The sequence below is a fragment of the Capronia coronata genome (genome assembly GCF_000585585.1).
Source record: "Capronia coronata CBS 617.96 chromosome Unknown acBCG-supercont1.5, whole genome shotgun sequence".
NCBI lineage: Eukaryota > Fungi > Ascomycota > Eurotiomycetes > Chaetothyriales > Herpotrichiellaceae > Capronia > Capronia coronata.
This window is the reverse complement of record NW_006912897.1, coordinates 696,664-717,580: the sequence shown is the minus strand read 5'-3', so window position 1 is coordinate 717,580 and position 20,917 is coordinate 696,664. Positions and strand designations below refer to the sequence as shown.

At 53.0% G+C, this 20,917-nt stretch overlaps 6 protein-coding genes across 6 annotated transcripts; 1 reads left to right on the top strand and 5 right to left on the bottom strand.

Moving 5' to 3' along the window:
- Positions 1-2,041: 2,041 nt before the first annotated feature.
- Positions 2,042-3,611, top strand: A1O1_05938 (uncharacterized protein; the record flags this gene model as incomplete). Its single annotated transcript, XM_007726821.1, has 3 exons — positions 2,042-2,275; positions 2,323-2,749; positions 2,797-3,611. The coding sequence occupies 3 exons, from the start codon at positions 2,042-2,044 to the stop codon at positions 3,609-3,611; spliced, it is 1,476 nt and encodes a 491-aa protein (XP_007725011.1).
- A 1,448-nt stretch (positions 3,612-5,059) lies between these two features.
- A1O1_05937 (uncharacterized protein) lies at positions 5,060-7,037 on the bottom strand (the record flags this gene model as incomplete). The annotated part of the gene is made up of 4 exons (XM_007726820.1): positions 5,060-6,513; positions 6,566-6,626; positions 6,684-6,883; positions 6,944-7,037. The coding sequence occupies 4 exons, from the start codon at positions 7,035-7,037 to the stop codon at positions 5,060-5,062; spliced, it is 1,809 nt and encodes a 602-aa protein (XP_007725010.1).
- Positions 7,038-8,644: 1,607 nt separating this feature from the next.
- On the bottom strand, positions 8,645-10,389 carry A1O1_05936 (uncharacterized protein; the record flags this gene model as incomplete). Its single annotated transcript, XM_007726819.1, has 3 exons — positions 8,645-9,405; positions 9,454-9,569; positions 9,770-10,389. The coding sequence occupies 3 exons, from the start codon at positions 10,387-10,389 to the stop codon at positions 8,645-8,647; spliced, it is 1,497 nt and encodes a 498-aa protein (XP_007725009.1).
- A 755-nt stretch (positions 10,390-11,144) lies between these two features.
- A1O1_05935 (uncharacterized protein) lies at positions 11,145-12,616 on the bottom strand (the record flags this gene model as incomplete). Its single annotated transcript, XM_007726818.1, has 3 exons — positions 11,145-11,512; positions 11,756-12,322; positions 12,433-12,616. The coding sequence occupies 3 exons, from the start codon at positions 12,614-12,616 to the stop codon at positions 11,145-11,147; spliced, it is 1,119 nt and encodes a 372-aa protein (XP_007725008.1).
- A 757-nt stretch (positions 12,617-13,373) lies between these two features.
- A1O1_05934 (uncharacterized protein) lies at positions 13,374-15,865 on the bottom strand (the record flags this gene model as incomplete). The annotated part of the gene is made up of 3 exons (XM_007726817.1): positions 13,374-14,606; positions 14,657-15,691; positions 15,755-15,865. The coding sequence occupies 3 exons, from the start codon at positions 15,863-15,865 to the stop codon at positions 13,374-13,376; spliced, it is 2,379 nt and encodes a 792-aa protein (XP_007725007.1).
- Positions 15,866-18,118: 2,253 nt separating this feature from the next.
- Positions 18,119-20,290, bottom strand: A1O1_05933 (uncharacterized protein; the record flags this gene model as incomplete). The annotated part of the gene is made up of 1 exon (XM_007726816.1): positions 18,119-20,290. One exon carries the CDS (start codon positions 20,288-20,290, stop codon positions 18,119-18,121), a length of 2,172 nt encoding a protein of 723 aa, XP_007725006.1.
- Between the last annotated feature and the right edge of the window lie 627 nt (positions 20,291-20,917).

The window sequence follows — 20,917 nt, the reverse complement described above, 5'->3', positions numbered from 1 at the left end:
GTCGACTCGTCGCAACGGCTGTCAGTGGATAATGAATTGAGCGCAATTGTGTATGCGATGTCTAGGCCGATGAGGAATCAAACAGGTTGTACCGATGGTCCAGAACCTAAGATCTGTGCCGCTAGAAGCAGTAGTGTGAAGTCCGCCGCTGCAGGCACAACGTTGTTCTGCGTTGATGCCAGTAAGTGGCTTACGCGTAAATGCAGGAGACGTGTCCAGTATGCGTGGACGATACGTAGGTAATCAATCAACGTTAGTGGTTGCTTTGGCGGAAAACGTTCGTCGAAGAGCCTGATGGTATGTCACAATCAACGTTATCTGGACTTCGTGCTTTTCGTCGCAGGTGTCATTCGCCCGCACTTGGTTAGATTGCGGTGTGGTGGCAGGACCAAAAAGTAACGCGACGACAGTTGCCGGACCGTTTTCGTGTTACGTGTTATGTGTGAGTTCGCGCAAACATAGAGTAAAGTGCTAAAAACCGTTGATCTGTGCTCTTGAGGACAGTGATAGGCTCCTTCAGTGACAGCTGTCTGGGGGGCAAGCTGTATGAGGAAGCTAGGAAGGATATTTTATTGGAGTGCTGGAATGAGCACTCCGATTCTCAACTCGCAGAGTGTGTCTCAGTCTCTCGAAGGGCAGAGCGTCGCCCAAGGCTCTGAGTGGATGCGGGAGCAAAGGGTGAGGCTGTGCAGCAGTGGACAAGACAGAGCGTGCCAGTCTGCTGGTTGTTTCGGGTTTCGGGTCTCTGGAGGCAACCTGGTCAAGGTTTGGACAACAAAGGGGGGATGATCAACTCTGTCAAATCCTGCCGATGACCAGACGGGAGATTCGCAGTCGATCAAATGGCAATTCCTTGCTGTCCCTGCTGTCCCTGCTGCTGCCACGGCTGCCAAAAGATGTCACTAGGACCTCTGAGGAGGACCGTTGGCGAATTGACCTTCAGTTGGCCGGCGCTTTTCAGATCAAGATGTGGCCAAGGTAGGTAGTCTTAGTAGGTACGTAGTTCTGGCTGGTCAAGAGGCTTGGGATATGACGACGACACTACTGTACAAAGTAGTCGTCGATAGTCAGGGGGAGAGGTGGTCGGTGCTGTATAGCAGTTGTGCCAGTTCGGTATGGTGCGTGGTCTGTGATCTATGGTGTGGGAGAGTTGTGGGTGGTGGTGGTGTCTTGGTGTGCCTGCGTCTCCCCCTCCAGAGATCGGTTGGTGGTGCAACTGCGCCCTGAGCCCTGAGCCCTGGCACTGCAGCTGGCAAGCCTGCGCACTTCCTCTCCGCGTCAATGTTTCTCCCTAGAACAGCGGCGACTAAACAACAATAGTGGCACAACTTGCTCCTAATAACAATAAGACATCGCCTACGAATCGCTTTTCGCTGCGACCAACTTCACCTTCCAAAAAATCCCCCTTCTATCTCTACTTCGTTCTTCTCCTCCAACATCATTCACCGCGGCTTCAAGTATAACGTACTTGTGTATTGCCTTCCATCCCGCAGCGATACGCCTACCGCCTACCGATCTCTTGGTTAGCCGGTGCACGGTCTTGGTCCGCCCGTATTCCTGTGATTGTCTCCCAAATAGGGGGTTACGGGGACCACCCATAACAGTCCACTCCTCAACCTAAACAAGACCACTCTCTCCTGTATCGGCGGGTGTTCACGACCCACACCAGACAAAGTCTCTTGAATTGAATTGTCAGCCAGCAAAGCAAGGAGACCGTGGATCGTTTGGAATTAACACTCCCCCTTTGCCGCGACGACGACCTTCTTGTTAGGTTTCAACTGACTCTCCTTGACCGATCATCTGCTCGTCACCACCAACGCCTACACTTCTCACGCTGCGAAGAGAGACATTGAATTGAATCCGCAGTCAGGGGTAACAATGGCTCAGGCTGCACCTTTTATTGGTATGTGAGGTACATTCCTACCTACGTTCTGCGCGTGCTCGTCGTCTTTGTTACGCCATTTTCCGCTCTTGGTGGTCATCTGCTCGTTCATTTTGCGTTCACTTCCTCTCTTTGCACGCGCTGCTCAGTATGGTAAATATGACTGACATCCGTCTTCCAGAACGCAGGCCTTCTCCCCTCGCATCAAACAATCCGTTCCGCAGCCGTCTCTCCGACAATGGCACCAGTCCAGCGCTTCCTCCCATCAGAAGTGTTACCACAAATCCATTCCTTGATGCCAGTGAAATAGTGTCGCGGGATGGAGCAACCAGGGCCACAACTGCGACTAACAATGTAAAAACCCCTTCGGCCGATGAAACTACAGACTTCTTTGTGAGTAACATGTCTTTTGGCGACAGCGCTTTATCTGACCGTGGAAGGAATTGCTGAACATCAATGACTCGGCTTCAAAGCCTGCGCAACAACTATCTGTGAACGGCGCTGGACGTAGAGAAAATGGTGGTTCGCGACCTTATCCGAGGAGACTCCCATCCCGCCACAGACCAAGCAACTCCGACGAAGAGCGTCGACGCCAACAAGCTAACCCTCGAACCCGGCAAGACGAGCTTGACATCTTTGCAGATCCACCGGCACCGGCACCGAATCGTCCTCGTGCCGCCCGTCCGCCTCGGCGCAACTCGGAATCATCCGTCCGCGACAAGCTCAAGCCGCTGGATCCTGAAGCAGAAAGAAGGAGGAAGGACAGGAAACAAAGAGACGAAAAAGGCTCCCAACGTTCCAAGAAACCCAGCGCAAAGTTGGATATCATTGACAAACTCGACGTCACCAGCATCTACGGGACTGGATGTAAGTTGATATTCCCCTACTAGCTGGATCTTCTGACAGACTTCTAGTATTCCATCATGATGGCCCGTTCGATGCCTGTAATCCCCATCGCAACCGAAAGGGTGCTAGACAAGCTCCGATCCAAGCATTCCCCAAAGACTCGGTCAACATGCAACTTGGAGGTTCGGGTCCTCTCAACTCCAAACTAAACCTTGACCAGTACCATGGGCGGGGTCAAGAGGCACACGTCGATTACAATGAAGCCGCTGTCGCAGATGAGGATGTCGAGTATCTTCGTCGCCCACAAATTGATCGGGGCGCCAGCTTTAACCCTACGGCTCGGACGGAACCAGTCCATGGTGAGGAGACGTATGGTCTTGGTACAAGCACATTCTTAGAAGGTGCCCCTGCCAGCCGAGCCGCGATCCAACGGCGCGAGAGCGAGTATGAAGCCGCTCAGCAAGCAGCCAATACAGCAGGATTGTCTCGCAAGAAGAGCTTGGCACAAAGAATCAAATCCGTCCGTCCAAAGTACTCCGATACAGGACGCATGACCTCTCCTGAGCCCATGGGAGTGACGGGCAGTCCACTAGGCACAGGACGATCGGATCAAAACGCCACCAATCCATTCTTCCAGGACTACGACAGAGACTATGACAGGAAAGCCCCACAGATTGCCTTTGTCGACGAACAGCAAAAGACCGGTCGAGCTCGTGCACCTAGCAGTCCTCGACGAGGTTTTGTAGGTCTGGAAAGAAGAGTGACTGCTGACAGCATGGGTACTGAAGAACCCAAATCTGGTGGTGGCTTTCTCAGTCGCGTCAAGAGCATGAAAGGAGGCCGCAGCCGAACGCGTGAACGCGGAAATACTGGGGCATCCTAAGGGGGCACCTATGAGACTTTTTTTCTTGGAAATTTCGGGCATGCTCCGCTGGTGTAGCGGGGGCATACGGAGGCACATTTTCCGGTGGATTCCTTTTTTCACAGGTGCACAAGGGGTGGAGCGGGCCCCACGTCCTAGAACCGGGCGAGCATAACGTGTCTCCTACGAAACTGATGACTACTACCTACGACAAAGGACAATGACCATGGGGAAAGGGACTGACCCAATGGCACAGATATCATACAACGAGTGGCCAAGTCGGGACGCCAATACCCCTACTTTCTGGGAAAGTTGGGGAACAGGCATGACTTGGATGAAAGATGGCATGTGTCCGTGATATACGGAACGGAGCAGCTGAACATCCCTAGCAGGGGAGAGGGCTTTTTTTCTTCTTGCCAACACGGGCTTGGGCTTGGGCTTGGGCTTGGGCTTTTTTGTCTAACCGAAGAACGGGCGACAGCAAGCGGTGCTGAAGAATGGAAAACAGGTGTGAGCATCACAGCAGCAGTCAAGGCGTGCCATACCACACTAGCCAGGGCTTATGGTTCTTGATTCACTCGGGTCAATACCTGCAATACCTGTGTTCAGACTCGGAAGACACACACCATCTTTTGCTGACGCAGGACATGCGTGCTTGTTTCTGGCGGATCAGCTTGCCCTTGTGCCTCTAGAGGCCCGCCAAAGCGTCTCCAAAGACAGCCACCATACCATGAGCTATTTGAACTCCAGACAGATTTGAGAGATCAGCAATTATTGAAAATGAGGATCATGACTTTCCTGCCCTGCTGCCCGGTTTTGTTTGCGTCTGTCCTATCTGTCCTCCTAAGTCTGTAGTTGTTCCCTCTCTCTCTCTCTCCCTAATACATAACTAACGACGTTCTATGGCCATCACTTTTATCCTCCCAAGTAGAAAGGCCACCCCCTTCCCCCTACATTAGAGTGATTCAATCACAAATACCTTACTTTGAAACTTCGGCTCTTTCAGCGGAGCTCATCGCTCTCATGTCTCTTGCGTCGGTGCAGTGCTGATTTTTGGACCGACAAGATGCAAAATGGAGATGAGGGTGGTGGGCTGTTGTAGCAGCAGCAGCAGCAGCAGCAGCAGCAGGAGGAGTAGTGGTAGTGGTAGTAGGAGTAGGAGGAAAAGGAGAGAAGCGGTAACCGATGGCATTCATCCTTGACATTGCTTTACAAGATTATTTCTCTGCTCTGCTTAGACTGGGTTCTTTGACTTTCCCCTTGGTGCAAAACAGAACTAGTCCTGTTTGTACAGCACTGCAATGTAGCGACGAGATAGACATCAGGACAGGACCAGAGAAAGAGAGTGATGCAAACCACCCTTCTCAGCATGGCCAGCACCCACTCCTGCTTCAGCTCCAGCTCCAGCTTCTGTCATCTCAGCACCAGTTGGTAGGTAGGTAGGCGAACCAAGCAAGATGCACCCTCACCTAACCTAACCGAGCATACCTCTCTCTGGCGCCTTCTCTGGTCCTCTCCGCAAAAGCATCATAGCCGCCCTTAGTATTCCGCTCGGCCTCGACGACCGCATCGCCGACCTTGCCGCCCTCCGCACCGAGCCCGACGCCGGCAACATAGACATCCTGACTGATTGGTGCGGTCATGCCTTCGCCGGAAGCCCCGAGACCCTGCCCGGCCGTGTATCCCATCTTACTCAGCAGCGAAGCACCCTTTGATTGCACAGGCACAGACACAGGAGCGGCAGGTTCGTCGGCATCGTCGCCCGATCCCGAGGACGCCGGTTGTTTCGCCGACCGTTGCGCCCCCGGAGGAGGAGGGGGAGGCTGCACTTGTTCGCCCTTCTTGTTGACCACGCCGTAGATCTTGCGTCGCTCGCGCGCGCGGTCGCGGTACTGCATGGCCGACACGACGGGCTGGTTCGGCTGGATGCCATGCTTGGCCAGTTTGGCGAGGGCTTTCTTGACTTTCGCCTCGTCCCGGAGGTTCTGGCGGTGCAGGTCGCTCAGACGCTCGTGCTTGTTGACTTCGGCGTTGTTGGGGAATTGGCGCATGCAGAGGTAGCAGCACCGTCGGTCGGGGTCGGCGTACGACTGGGACGGAGGGGCAGCCGTGTCGCCGTTGTTTTTGTTATCACTCGATTTGTTGGGGGTGTTTTCGTCCTTGCCACCACTGTCGCCTGACTTCTGTCCAATGCCATGCAGCTCGGCGTGTCTGTTGCTCCAGAATTGGAGATGGGATGGTGCTGGCTTTTTGACGACTCCCGCCGTCTCGGGTTCCGCTTGTGCCTTGCGCTTCTTAGGCTTGTCAGTCGTTTCTTTGGACGTCTTGCCGTCCGCTGTGGACGATTTCTTGTCTGACCTCGATGCAGGCTTCGACACGGCCAGCTCCGCGACATATGCATTCTCGTCCCAGTATGCCAGCTTCATGGCCGGATTGCCTAGTGGACTGAATGTGAATCGTTTCGTGCTCGCCGAGGGGTTCAGGACGGGTACAAAGACTCCGGCGTGAATGTAGCTGACCAAGACCTGTTTGGAAGCAATAGTGAACCGCTCGAACGAATTATACCGTGTCAATGCAGCCTGCGCATCTTCGATGGAAGCATACTCTGCGAATCCGTAGCGCCAGTTCTCGTTGGTCCTGCGATCACGTACTAGAAGCACTCGTCTGAGTGTGCCCTCTTTAGCTCCGAGATTGGCATCTCCAGTCGTCGAGGCAACTTTCGCCCCCTTCTTGCCGGATGCTTCATCTCGTTGAGTGGTTGATGAGCCAGGTTTGTTCAACTTAGCCACGCCTTTGGCAAATAACTCTTCCGTGACTGAGGGTTCCAGGCCGCGGAACAGCAAGAATTGCGATGGCGCATTATCGGGAGAGACATCATTGTCTCCGACATTCGGTGCTTTTGCGGGTACCTCGAAACCGGGTTCTGCGCGTGTGAGTACAAATATGAGCGAACAGGGGGAAGCAATCGGTCCAACCTGGTCTCAAAGCCTGACATCGGAAGCATCTGCTTCGAGTGGAGAAATTGTTGATAGTACACTATTCCCAGTTATTAGTGCGCGCGCGGTCTTGAGAGAAAAGCAATTCGCATCTTACCACAGTGCAGATCCAGTCGGCATCTTCAGACCGAACCGGCTCTTTTCGTTCGCGGCCGAAAGCGATCCGAACTTTGGATGAATCTCCATTAGACTTGTCGTTGTCACCATAGAGGTAGAGAAAAGGATAATTCCGGTCCATGAAATCCTCTGCCTGCTCTTGACTCGAGAAGCGGAGGAAGCCGAATCCTCTTGATTGCTCTGCGTGATTGTCGGTCAAACGCAAGAACTTCAAAACAAGGATCTACCATGCCCACTTACTGGTTTGTCGATCACGAATGACGCGGACATCATCCAAGCCTTCTGCATGATAGTATCGTTGCAATTCGAGTGAAATCTGTCCGACAAATTCCATATCTTAGCCAAAACTGTCCATGACACAGGAGCGAATCGACCAGAATGAGGAGACTGAAACAAGAGAGGTATTGCTTATGTGGTACAAGACAGTTGTGGTAGGTAGGTAGGTAGGTAGATGGGGTTGATCGAACATCATTCTCAGTCAGGTATGGTGCCAATCCCTCCAGCATGATCTCCTTGCTCGGTCTTCCTCGACTCGGAGGTCTCTCATCGGGTGGCGTGCGGGCGCGTCCACCGCTTCGACTGCGACTGTCGGGGTTGGTAGAGGAGCGAGGATCATCTCGGTCATGATATGGTCTTATTGATCGAGGTGAGGGTGAGGGTGAGCGAGAGTCGTTTCTGTCATGATACGATCTTGCCCGACGAGGCGATGGCGAACAAGGATCATCTCGGTCGTGATACGACCGCTGCCGCCGCGGTGACTGTGAACTGGGGCCTTCGTAGCCGTAGCCGGATGTCCCCCGATCACGATCACCGTCTTCGCCGTCACGGTATTCGCGAGACACCCCCCGGCTGCCGTTGCCATGGTTATGCTCTCGTTGCGTTTGCTGTTGCTGTTGTTCATATCGGAGGGGGCGATCCGGACTGCGTGCGCTTCTGCCGCGAATGCGAAACCCTTCTTGCGCCTCAACGGTCATCGGCTTGGATGTTGTGTCTTCTTTGCAAGAAAAGGACCCATCAGTATTGTAAACATTCCGAAAAAGATATCACCCCAGTTCTGATGCTATAAGTTTACCATGTGGTGCAGGACTCTGTCTGGAATGAGTGCGGTCGGGAGATCTCGACTTCGGGCGGTCATCGTAGAAGTCGAAGTCGTCTCGCTGGGGGTGAGGAGGGTATGAGCGGTAGGACTGTGGTGGTTGAGGGTTTGCTCCGCCACGAGAGCGGTACGACGACATTGTTATGGCATTTGTATATGGACCCAAGACATGAGGAGTGTCCTTAGTAGCAACTACTACTGAGTTGGACACTGTAGTTGAGACGGTTGAGAATGCGGTCCGTTGGATCGCAAGGCTGGAATGGAATGGTGGTGACTCGGGAAAGCTTCCATTTGCGATCATCCATATAAGGCCCGTTGTGTTAAAGGGGCGACAATCAACAGCTTCACATTCAGGATTCCGTGATGTCTCAAGAACATCCGCAGTCAATCAACATGTTTGTGCATTGCCGAGTAGCTCTCATTCCCAAAAGTTGTATGACAACCCGGCCATTTTAGCTTGTCTACTAGTTTTGACCTCCGGATCACATATTGTTCTACTTAGACCAACGTCTGTAGCAGGCACTCTGCCCGGCTTTGATGGAGCAATGGATTCTCGCATTGATCGATGAGACGCCCTGGAGATGCTTGAACAGAGCACTCATTCGTTGACCAGCACTTACCAGTCCCGTGTTCACCAACGACATGCTCTGAGGTACTGCTTGCCAGCATACACTCTCATTGACCGAAACATCGTCATGATCCGCGACTTGAGACCCGTCCATGGTTTGCTCGACCTGATACTCTGCTCCGGTTGACCCGCAAGCCTCGACATGGTCTTTCGAAGACTGAGAAGATGCGCAGGGTCCTTTCAACAAGACCATGCCTTTTGATATCAAGCGCTATCCTCATTTCTCCCTATTGATTCTCCTGCCGAGGAACCCCATCAACTTGCTGCCCCCACGTTCTGCTCTGGTGGTCCTGGAGACCTCTTTGGCTTCCACATCACTTCTGGTCTTGTTCATCTCTTCTCTTACTTCATCCTCCACTGTAGGCCCAAACTCGGTAACTGCAGCTGGAGCCGTTTGAGGCAGGATACAAGCTTTCCGAAGCAGTCCGCTGCTTGTGAAGGGACTCAATGGCCGCTTCTTCCTCTCCACGTCAAACTCCGCTCCACTGATATTGACTGTGAGTTTCTTCTTCAGATGGTGGCGAGCAAACATTGGAGATCTGGTTGGCGAGGGCGGTATCCCCGCTTCGGTCTTGAGGCGGGTCTCTAGTAATCGCTTCCCTGGTGAGCGGGGGGATTTGGGCGATCGAGTGACCAAGGAAGGCAACTCTTCAATGCTGTCTTTGGTTCTGACACTTAGCGAGTCGTCCGAGTCACTTAGGGGGATTGACACGGATCCGTTAACCACCCTGATAAGAGGATGGTTGTTTCCCCGGGTAAGGTCCGTGCTGACCATGCCATGCGAATGAGAGGAAGCTGGGTGAGGTTGAGAGCTTGTCAATGGAGATCCTGAAGAGTCAATCCGCTGGTGAGTGTCCTGTCCAGTATTGTGTTGTGAGTCTTCATCTGACACTTGCGAAGCAGTGCTTCCTGAAGACATTGAGCTGCGGGGAGAGGTCCAGTCGCGCAGGCGGGTGATGCCACGGGTTTCGAGATATTCTGAGAAATGTGAGTTTTCTTCTGCGCCCTCAGTCGGCAGTCGCTTACCAAAGGGACGGCAATAGAATCGGAACGCTGCGTAAGGCATGTCGAGTGGATCAAGAAGTTGGTATTGGTAGCGCTTGGGACGGAAGCCTGGTTCAAGAAGGCCACTATCGGTGAGACTGTGAGAGTGAGTTAGCCTTCCCAAGAACAAGAAACCAGCGAGGTTGAGATTTTGAAAGAGATCGAAGGGCAGCCAAAGGGGCGACCGAAATGGAAAGTGAGAGATGAATGAACAAATGGAAGTGAGAGATGAATGAACAAATGGAAGTGAGAGATGAATGAACAAATGGAAGTGAGAGATGAATGAACAAACACTGACCGCAGTCCATCGCCTTGGTTGCCATTGACATCCACGAATCCCAATCCAGGCTGTAAGTCCCGAACTCTCCTCCTGTGTTCGATCCTATGGACATTGATCTGGATCACATCTTCCTGCCATCCATCTCTCGTATGCCTGTCCACTCCCTTTCCTGTTTTTGAAACATCGTGACCGGCCTGTCCAACCACCCCATCTCCGAACCTCAGGGCCAGTCTCCTCACCCCAAGCTCGCCAGCTGCTGGATCACCACCATCACCATCCACGACCAGGTTATACATCATCTTGCCATGGAACCCGTGTTTTGCTGTACAATCCCAAGCCGTGACTACTTTGTTGTTCAAGTACAGCTTGAAAAAGTACGCCGCTCCTGGAGGATGAGGTCCGTCGACGGTATATTCGAACCAGATCTGACTACCGGGGTAGACGGGAACATAGCAAGATGCGGTTGGGTATGAAAAGGCCGATGCGGTTGTCTTTGTTTCTTCTCTCGCACTGTCCGTGTCACGTACTTGGAAAGGGTCTGCTGGTGCCTGGTAAGGTCTCGGGTAGCGGAACTCGGGGATTCTGCAAATGTCGAACTGGGAGATAATGCAGATCTCGATGCCGCGCAACTTGACCATCTTGTGCGGAGAACACTGGGCAGAGGACACTGTCCGTGGTGGAGTGAGCGTTGGATAACACAGCGGTCGGCTGGCGATGAGTGACAAGGTGAGAGTGAGAGTGAGAGTGAGAGGGATAGTTGGAAGGGAGAGAGGTGTGGACGTATGAGATCGCGTCTTCACTGCTTTGCAAAGAAAAACACAGGCAGGAACTCAGCGCAGATTCAAAAGCCATGTGAGATTGATGCGTGATGCTGCTGTTTGAAGTCGAGGGGGCCTTTCTACTACTGAGTGGCCAGTCGGCATGATGAGGATGGCGAGGACATCAGAAGATACCCAAGATTCAGCGACTACAGCCCATTCATTCCCAAGTCCTTTTTGGGTAGCTGCGTGTAAATGTATTTGAGGAATCTATCTGTGCTCCGAGGCTCATCAGCGCCGAGTTTGTCTATTGCTCGCAGCCAGAATCTCTCGCAGGCTGGAAGACGTCCTATTCGGACGAGATGAACCTTTTCTCAAGTGACGAGCCATTTTCAGTCGACGTCTTTTGGTATTATAATCATAATGCCACTTTGTATTGAGCGCTCAGCCATAAATCTTCTTCCCGTTCAACCTGCAACATGCGCCAGCCAAATGCACCATTCGCTTTTGTCCCAGCACGAGAAAACCCTTGGTCCTGAACACCCTGCCTTGATGAAAGCTGATCATCCCAGCATCGACTAAACGTCCCTAAATGGTATTTGACTCCGAGATGAACCATTCACCCTTCCCGAACGCTACCACCCAAGCTTGACCTCGTCCGCCTGTCCTGAGCCATCGACAGTCACGAACTCAATCTCCTCATGGTCAGGATTCGCATACAAGACATTGAACCAGTCCAGCACGCTCCTCCAGCACCGAACCATCGCGTTCTCCTGGTACGAGTCCTCGCCACTAGAGTAGCAATTGCACCCGTACAGCTCGCGGCCCGCGATGGGAGTCTCAATGGCCGCCGAACTGACAAAGTAAGCCCGACACCGGCGAGACAAGAACTTGATGAACTCTGGAGAGTCGTCGTCGAATCCGCCGTCAAGCAGCTCCTGCACTTTGTGCTGTGGCTCGATGAGCGAGATCCCAGTAACGCGAGACGACCAGGTAGGATTCCCTACAGCCAAGAAGTCAGTGAGATGTAGGCAACTAATCGTCATGTTCCTAACAGATGGAAGGGGAGAGAGAGTGAGAAGGGGAGAGAGAGAAGGGGAGAGAGAGAAGGGGAGAGAGAGAGAGAGAGAGAGAGAGAGAGAGGGATGCAGTGATATCACCAATAACACCAATATCCCTAATACAGAAGGGAGAGAGAGAGAGAGAGAGAGAGAGAGAAACACAGAAAAGACAAGGAACACCATACAATGTAAAGCGAAATACTCAACGACCTCAGACCCAGGATATTCAATCCCAACAATATCCAGCTTCGCCCCCTTCTTAGTCAACCGAGGCAGGACTTGCTCAAGAACATAAGCGACATGTTCTCTATAATCACCATTTGCCGCAATCTTGTTCTTGGCCTCGTCGACCCGGAACGGCTCATGGACCGCCGACGCCCGAGGCAAGCTCTGCCACGCATTCACAGACATGGCCCGCCCACCGCCCCGATACCAGAGCAGCTGACACGGATTTGCAATGACGATGCCCGGCGCCGTGCCCTGAGACGTCGGCGTCGGCGTGAACAGGGCCGCAGACACGAATTCCTGGAGTGAGCCGACTTTGATGCCCTCGTCGCCGATGACGCGCCAGGACAGGATCCCAGGCTCGACATGGCGTTCGCCGAAGAAGACAATCACGCGGTCTTTGGTCGCGAGGTCCTTGGACACGAGGATCGGGACGTGGTTGTCGGTCTCGGTGGCGCCGAGGGGCAGTCTGACGCGCTCGAGACCGAGGTTTGATAGGCGATCTTGGACGATTTCGTAGACAGCATCTATTTTAGGCTTGTTAGAAAATTGTGAGGAGAGAAGAGAGAAGAGAAGGGAGTCATAAGTCACAAAAAAAAAGACGATACAAAAAAAAAAGGAAGAACCCAAAACTAACCGTTGTTCGCTTGCTTCCACACCTGATTGACCCGGTCGTTCTTGTTGATCTGGTACTGGTATTTCTGCGCCGGATTCTTGATCAGTCGGATCTGGTCCTGCTCGTTGACGAAGAAGCCGAGGCTTTCGAGGTCGGCGGGAAACACTGGATCCGCGGGTAGCGTATGGGGTAGTCGACGGAACATTGTGGTTGTAGAGTGTTGGTCGGTTTGTTAGATTGACTGTTATTGACAGGCCAACCTGACATGGGAGAGGTGGAGAGAGGATCAAGCGATTTATATGGGTTGAATCATAAGTTGTGAGCAAGTGATTGAGTGAAATCTAAACAGGAAGAGTGCGAGAGATACTAGTATCTGAAAGTGAGGTTCAAGTTGTCTGCTCCCACTTTCACCAAAAGGTGAACAACTCCTGTCACCAGCGCGGAAATGTGATTAAGTTATATAGAGGAGGCGGTCACTCAAGCTACACTCGTGAACCTCAACCAACACAAACCTCTAGAATCGTAAAGATGAAGCGAACTGATTGATGAATTGGGTGATATAAACGTGTTGGCCTCATATGTTTGCTCCAGCAAACTCTGGCCTCAGATGCAACCGCTATCTGGCCAGCTCCGTGAGGCAGAAAATGGAGAACTAGCTATCATTCAAATTCATGCATGTCGTTTTTCGATGCTTCACGCTCATAAACACATTTGGATCCAAGTCCAGGCAATGCTGCCAAATCCCCATATGTGTACAAACCCCTCCATAAATGCTGAAAAGCCCAGAGATTAGGTATGTACGCGTATCCGATGCTCCCCTGTTCCACACAACCATGCCTTGAACACTTGGTCCTTAGATGGTGCAGAGTCAATGCTGCACAGCTCCGGCACTCTGGGCAAGTCCCGAAGAACCAGCTGATGGTTGATCTGTCGGCCACAGGGGCAGTCCCTTACTGCCCTGATCACGAACCTGCTCTGGCAACACCAATACTACTGCTCCTCTGCGAATTGAAACCACCCCCAGCAATCGGAGCGAACCCTTTCGCCAGGTCAAATTCGCCGTCCCCTTCTTCGTCACCACCTTCGTTATTCGGCACCATGCCGGTACTGTGACTTGAAGACTGTGGATTGAGGCTGGAAGTTTGCGAAATCTGTCTCGCCCCCGTCGAGGTAGCATTCGCCCCGCTGCTGGCTGCATTTCCGCCCATTCTGTCGTGATTCTCCATCAACGCATCATGTTCTCGGTGTGCTGTGCCCGGCGTGGACTCCTTCTTAGCACTGGAACTCGAAGTGAGCGGAGCCTGGCTGCCTCTAGCAGGCTTGCTGGGACTCCCCATGCCACTATCCATGGGTGGCGGGCTGGAACTCATGACATGTCGATCGATGCCATTAGATCGGGGGTCATCGTCCTTGACCGGTGACATGTCCGGCGGAGGGTGTCCTGGCGTAACGCCCATTAAACCCTTCCAGAACAGACCTGGGCCAGCAGGAGATGACTCCGGCATGAATTTACTGGGAGCCACCAAGGTGCTGGGAGGGGCGAGCCTGGGGTTTTGCCGCAACGGTGCCGGAGTGATGATGCTATGCTGAGAATGGTGGAAGGGGGTGTCCAGATACGATGATGACAGAGTAGGGTTGGCCGGAGAGTGATGAGTGGGCGGAACTGCGGGGGGTAGACTGTACACTGGCAAGCCATTTCCCAGACGGGGCGTCGGTCGAGGATGGCCAGGCGGGAGCGGTGAATCTTCCAACTCCATGTCAGTGAGCGTATTCTGCGTGTTGGCTCTACGTCTTTGGGGTGTGATGGCCTCTTGCGGTCGTGGAAGTGGCGGAGCCAGATTGGGGCCTGGCTGGAAGTGTTGTCCCGGATTGAACGGCGGAAACTGACCAATGGCGGCCTTCCCAGGAGGCTGTCCGCCGGGGCGTTCGTGCGAATCCCGGGCCGAAAACTGACTGACCATGGACGTGTCGTAGCCAAGATTCTGCCCGTTTGGCCCTCGGAAGTTGGGATTGACATCTTTGGCGGATGCCGGCGAGGACGGCGCAGAGCCGTTACCGCGACGGAACAGTTTCTTCCAGTAATCTTGACGGAATTCTGGAGCAATTTGCCATTTCATGCCTTTGCCAGGCTCATCTGTACGTCGAGGCACTTTTTGAAACGCCTTGTTCAGAGACAAATTGTGACGAATGGAGTTCTGGCAATGTCAGTAATGAAGGCACAGAGAATGAAAAGGAATCTTCTCACCTGCCAGCCGCTGTTGGAATGACGGTAGAAGGCATATTTGTCGGCAATGAAGGAATAGATGTTGCTCAAGGTCAACTTCTCCTCCTCACTGGAAAAGATGGCTTGCGCGATCATGGTCGCATAGCTGAACGGAGGTTTGAGATCCTTGGCGCTGTCTCGACTGTAATCAATCTCCTGAGTGCTTTCCAGCATCATTCCCCTGCCGTACATGGGCGACATGGGCAGTTTACTGTCGAAAACGCTCCGCTGATTCTTTCCCCCGTCCGACTGAGGAGGCGGCGTTGTCTCACGCTTCATATCTGGAGGGGCTGGTGCGAGTGACGGGAAATGCTGCATGGTTCCGTATGAAGGTTCCTGCTTCGTAGGTTCGGGGAGCGCGGCGGAAGGTGCAAGTTCTTCGCCCGCGGCAAGGGCTTTGGCGCGGTCGATAAAATATGGATCGATTTGGACCTTATCACCAGGTGTCACAAACATCATTTGCGTCCCAGCAATTTCAAGGATGTCTCCCGACCTCAATTGCCTGCGCAACCCTTTCTTGACCAAGACGTTGTTGACCCGAACCCCGTTTCTGCCATTGACTCGGAGGTGCCAGCCGCCTTCATCGACTGGAAAGTCGGCATCGTAGTAGATCGACGCATGATGGCGCGAAACGATCTTGCTCGGTCCCAGGTCGATATGAACCGGAAATACATCTTTCAGATCTGCGACAGGGCTTGAGGCGCCGTTCATGGTCGGGCGCTCATCAGGCGGTCGTCCAATGTTGACAGCCTGGTCTTGCACAAAATAAGTCCAATCTCGACCGGCAATCTTTGCGTACGCGGACACCTTTTGCGGGCTGTTGTTGTGCGCCTTGTCATTGGCATATTGGGACCTTGCGACAACGGCTTCTCTGGAGACTTGAAGGAAGGACACGACGGAATCGATGAGATCGCTTGGGGAGATATCTTCCGTTTCGTCGCCGGAATCCTGGGCAATGGGAAGTTCGGGGTCGGGCGACAGTGACTGCCGCTTGGCTGGGCCGCGGGCACCATTCACCTAGAAGTTCCGCAAATCAGTACGATTGTGGCTTGAATGGAAGCGTTCGAGAAGGTGACAAACCTTGCGCTTCTTCGCAGTCGGACGTGTCGGAGAAGAATCGGGCAGGTCCAGCTCAGAGGACTGGAGGGCGTCGGCAGGCTTGCGACGTGCTTTACGCTTCGACGGCGGCATGTTGGGCGTGGTTTCGTCCAACACTTGACAACAACGTCTACGCAGGTTGATGTCTAGATGATGGTGAAAAGGAGTGTCGCAGGTGGAAAGACCAGTTGTGTGGTCAAACGAGCGTGCGCACACGCCAGGTGGACTATTGGTGACTTGCGACGTCAATGTTTTGGTTCTGACGCAGGGTTTTCGCGATAGGAAATTTTGGAGAAGTAGACGGGTGGAAAGGAGGGTCGGACAAGGATACGAGGCGAGGACGCAGCATGGAAAAGGGCCCTCCACTGCAGTCGATCAACGGGGTGTTTGAAGGGTAAACTGGCGGATTACTCTGGAATGTCTGGGTTTGCAAACTCTGAGAGAGGAAGTGTGTGTACGTTATTCGCTTCGATGTAAGGAAGATTCGGAAGTGGAGCGCAGTTGGTGCAGTTGGTGCAGTGGAGGAGACACAAGTTTGAGTCGAGTGGCTGCGGGCGTCGTGCAGTGACTCGTTTGTGCCTAGTAAGCCATTCAGTTTGGGGGGGCGATGGGGGCGATGGAAGAGGCGGGTGGATGAATGAATGAATGAATGACCGAATAAAGGAATGACCGAATTGTATGAGTGTCAGTCAGTCAATCTGGTCAATCTATCACCCTTCGCGTAATTAATGGATGCAGAAGCCCACGCGCGTTGACCTGTGCCCCCCAGCGTCCCGCCACTGGCCGGGTTTATAATATACTAGATTCGTGTACTACTAGCTTGGTCAATAGTTAGGTAGGTAGGGGGGTGCTGCTAACAGTGGATAGGTAACGGGCAGTACCATTGCTTTACCTAGGTATTGCTTAACTGCCAGGTACTTGAGGTAAGGTTAGGGACCTACCTTAGGCACCCAAGTAGATGCCTCTTGTCCGCACTTATCTAAGATACATGTAGGTTCCTCCCAAATATCGTTTATAAGGTTCCTCGGCAGGTAATATTATTGTTGTCTCTACGACTTCTACCAGCCACCAACTGTAAAGATCAACAGGTACGTTAGCGGTGCCCTTTTATTCACTGAGCTACCCTTACTTGGATTAAAACCCGGGTACTCGGCCAGTGAGTGGCACACCCACGCTACAACATAACTACGTGCTACTACCTAGTATCCTAGAAGGTGAAGCCAACTGTCCGGCCCATTCCTGGAATGGTAAATAAATAACGGCACTCAACCACTACTACTATCTTGCTACCATCTTCTTCAATCTACCTTACCTAAACCATGCTGCTTGGGAGGCAGTACGTACCTGATATCAAACCTCAACGTCTGTGCCATGCCGGTGAGATAGATCTCTTCTCTTCCCGCGAGTCCAGCTCGCGGTCCCAAAAGAAAAAATCAACAATCGATACGCACGCTCCCTCGCTTAACGCGGTCTACCGATTGGATGCAGCCAACGGCGTCAATAGCCGAACTTGAAGGTAAACATGATGACGTCTTTCGTCACGCGTTAGTATTGTAAATAATCAGATAATGATACCAAAGGTACTAGACCGTGGTTGAGAGCTGGCCTCGCTGGGGTGCTATCTTACGTGTTGGTAAGGTACTGTACATTAGGTAGGTTACCTTAGGAATATGGACCTACGGGTAGTACCAGTGTCCTCTATTCCTTTATTGCAGAAAAGAACCTTTGATACTAAGAACTCGGTACCAACAACGACCTCGAGTCAATGACTAAATCTGCGCCATCACTCTGTTTGCATTGACTACTCCTCTGCTCTCATTTCGTACTCTTCACCCGTGTCAGACTGCTGGTCGATGGTAACATTATGTCTGCTTTCCTGTGACAACTTGAGACATCACTTCCGTCCCGTCACCCTGCATTACCTAGGTAGCTAGCTGGCGACCCGTATGAATGCTTTGAACGTCCAACTCTCGAGTCTCCTACCAGCCCTGACTCTCGCGTTTTCGAGTCGTCACTAGTACAATCATGAAGTGAACCCTTCCGAATTAAAGACGACAATAAAATGCAATTCCCCAACCTGCATGCTGTAAACGTCCAATGTTGATTTCAGAGAAGACAAAAAGCCTGAGGCATGTCTGTTGCGTGCCGCTTGGGATCAAACGCTCCACCAACACCTTGCATTCATGAAAAGCATAACCGTTTTCAGAGACAAACCCTGCAATGACCTTGGCTTTTCATCCACCTCCCCAAATCATGAGAATCATATTGAACCGAACCGAATGCGAACTGTCTCGCACCATCTCCCCTGTTGTAAAAATATTCCACGCCCCTGGGGCACAAACCAACTCAAGCCTCGACCAAGTCGACCCCCTCAATGCCATAGCCAAAGTCAATGATGACCACCCGTCCGTCTTGACTGGTACAAACAATCTTGCGATAATTACTCTTCGCCGCCAATATCCAACTCGATGTCCACCCTTCAAAGTTGATCTGGAGGCCCCCGTCTTCTTCAGACTCTCCTTTTTCCGCATCCCACACCTTGATGGAATGATCGTAGCTGCCACTGATGATGCGCGAGTTGGCCGAGTCGAGGTGAAGGGATCGCACGAGATCTCGATGACCTTTGAGCTCACGGATGCGATTGCCGGTAACGGTGTCGTATTCGTAGATGACCTGGTCGTTTCCTCCGGCGAAAATGGTCCGCCCGTTCTCCGAAAACTCGACACACGCAAGCCCACGGTCTTTGGACTGAAATTCCTTAATGCAGACACCGTCTTCCAGCCGCCACAGCTTCGACATGCCATCGCCGCTAGCGCTGGCCAACAAGTTCCCTCGGACCTGGACTGCATTTACAGGGCCACGGTGTCCCGTCAGGGTGTTCATCAACTTGCCTGTTGCTCGATCCCAGATCTTGATCGTCGTATCCTTGGAGCATGTGATGATTCGACGGTTGTCAATGCAGACGTCGAGCACCCCCGCATGATGGCCAATGAGGCGGAAAAGGGGTCGGTAATCCTCCTTGATGGACCAAACGAGGCAGGTGAAATCCGACGAGCCTGTCACCAAGATCTCCTCATCGTACTGCAAACAGAGGACGGAAGCTTGATGCCAGAGCTCGATTTCTCGAGAGACCGGGTCCGGAGACGAGACATCGGCCTTGAAGAAAGGCACCGCGCCCTTGGGCTCCACCGCGGCCGACACCAGGGTCTGTCTCTCCCTCGGGTTATTCGGCGGTCCGAGCTTGCGGATGCATTGATAAGTGTGAGCGTCCCAAATTCGAATCGTGTTATCTCTCGAGCCGGTGATGATCTTATGTTCGTCGAACTGGGCACAATAGACGCTGTCCTTGTGGCCATTCAAGTAGATTGCGGCCGCTTCGCCGTTGCGCCAACGTTTGTCAATCAACGTGCGCACCTTGAAAAGCTTCCGGAAGTCTTGACCAGGCAACCTCTTGCCCAGACCAGCAGCAAGAGGCAGCCCGCCAGAAGAAGATGGAGCCTTGGGCCCATATTCCTGGTAGAAGATCTTTTTCCAAACCGCCTGGGACTGACACAACTGATGCCATCTGCGAGACACCGTTGCTGACTGGATCAAAGACTCGACGTCCAGAAATGAGAAAATGTTTTCCACCAACTCTGTTGCAAGAACCGATGCGGGATCCCTACAGAGCACGTGCGCAGTGGTTGAAGACGACCCACGACGATCCTGGGTGGCGTCAAGCACAATACCAATACCACTCTCCGCATCGCCTTCGTCTTTGTTGGCAAGGTCTCCTTCCGGCGGCTGATACGGGGGTAGCGGTGGGGTTCTAGAGGCATGGTACAATTCGTTCTGAGCAGCTGCGGAAGCCCTAGCTCCGGCTCCCCCATAGACCAGATCGGACAAGAAGGGCTGTCCTCTGCTCCGAGGAGCAAGGGGTTCGGGGCTATCTTGATTCGGCTCGGCAACACCGCTCCGGAAGTTGAGCAAGGGGAGAGAGGGCCTCCTACCCTTGCTCGGACCTTGTAATTGTTCTCCATGAGAAGCTGGCCCAGTGGATATAGCCTCGTTCAGATCCATCATGTGTTCGCCGGATTTGGAGGACAGCAAGTGAGCCTGTTTTGGTGGAATCCAGTCCTCCTTTTGTCTGGGCGGCTTCCCTTTCACAGTGAGCGACATTCGACGGGTCAGAGATCGTAACTCTGACATGCCGTGCTTGAGGGTCTGTGTGAAAGCGGAGTACCGACGCTCATGTAGGGCGTGTCGAGTCTGAGAGTCTGTGGAGAAGTTTGCAAACGGGTCGACAAACTCGGGTTTGCTATTGTCTGCCCCCGTCTCTTCTTGATTGCGATTGAAAGAGCCCCAGTCCAAAGCATTGTGCGCGCTCGGAAACATCAAAGATCTCCGAGACGCCGGCCTCGCGTGAACACCATCATTTTCCGGCACAATATCGTATGCAGTCTTTGGGCGACTGTGGATAAGGAGCGACGTCCTGCGTCTGGGGGCTATCGATGAAGAGGAAGGTTGGTTGTACGACATGGTCAGGGTCGAGTGGAAGGGTCGAGTCCAACAGGAGTATCCAGGAAGCACAGCAGGTACGCCTCTCAGATAAGATGGCCCTCGATGTAGTCAGTCCGACTCAGAGCAGTACCGGCTGCCGTTGAAGGAGGAACGACTGGAAGGGTAGTAGAGGGAATAGATTAGTGGTCGGCGCAGGCAGAGTAGACTCTTTTTCCAACACAGCAATACAACCACTGCAGGCGAGCAGCGCGGCGGCAGCGACAACACAAATACAGGATTAGCGCAACCCACACAGCGAGGAGGTAGTAGAGAAACACAGCAGAGGCGAGGTTCTGGGGTTTTGTTGTGGATTAAGGGACACCGCACCGTCCGCAGAGAAAAAGTCCGGAGTTGTTTTTTTGCAAAGTGGAATTAGTCAATAAATGAATGGCGCACGGGGCATTGTTGAACTTGAATGCCAGGCTCTCGTTGGAGAAGAGGCTTGGAGGGTGCCAGGCTGGCCGCACCACTGACAGCGGTGAAGTTGCGGCAATGGCGTTGCCCTAAGAGGAACGGCTAGGGAGGCGGCCAGGCCGATGACACCCCCCAACCGCCTGGATCTCGCCTGGAGATCAGGAAGCCAATCCCCCTTCAGGCGAAGGCCCG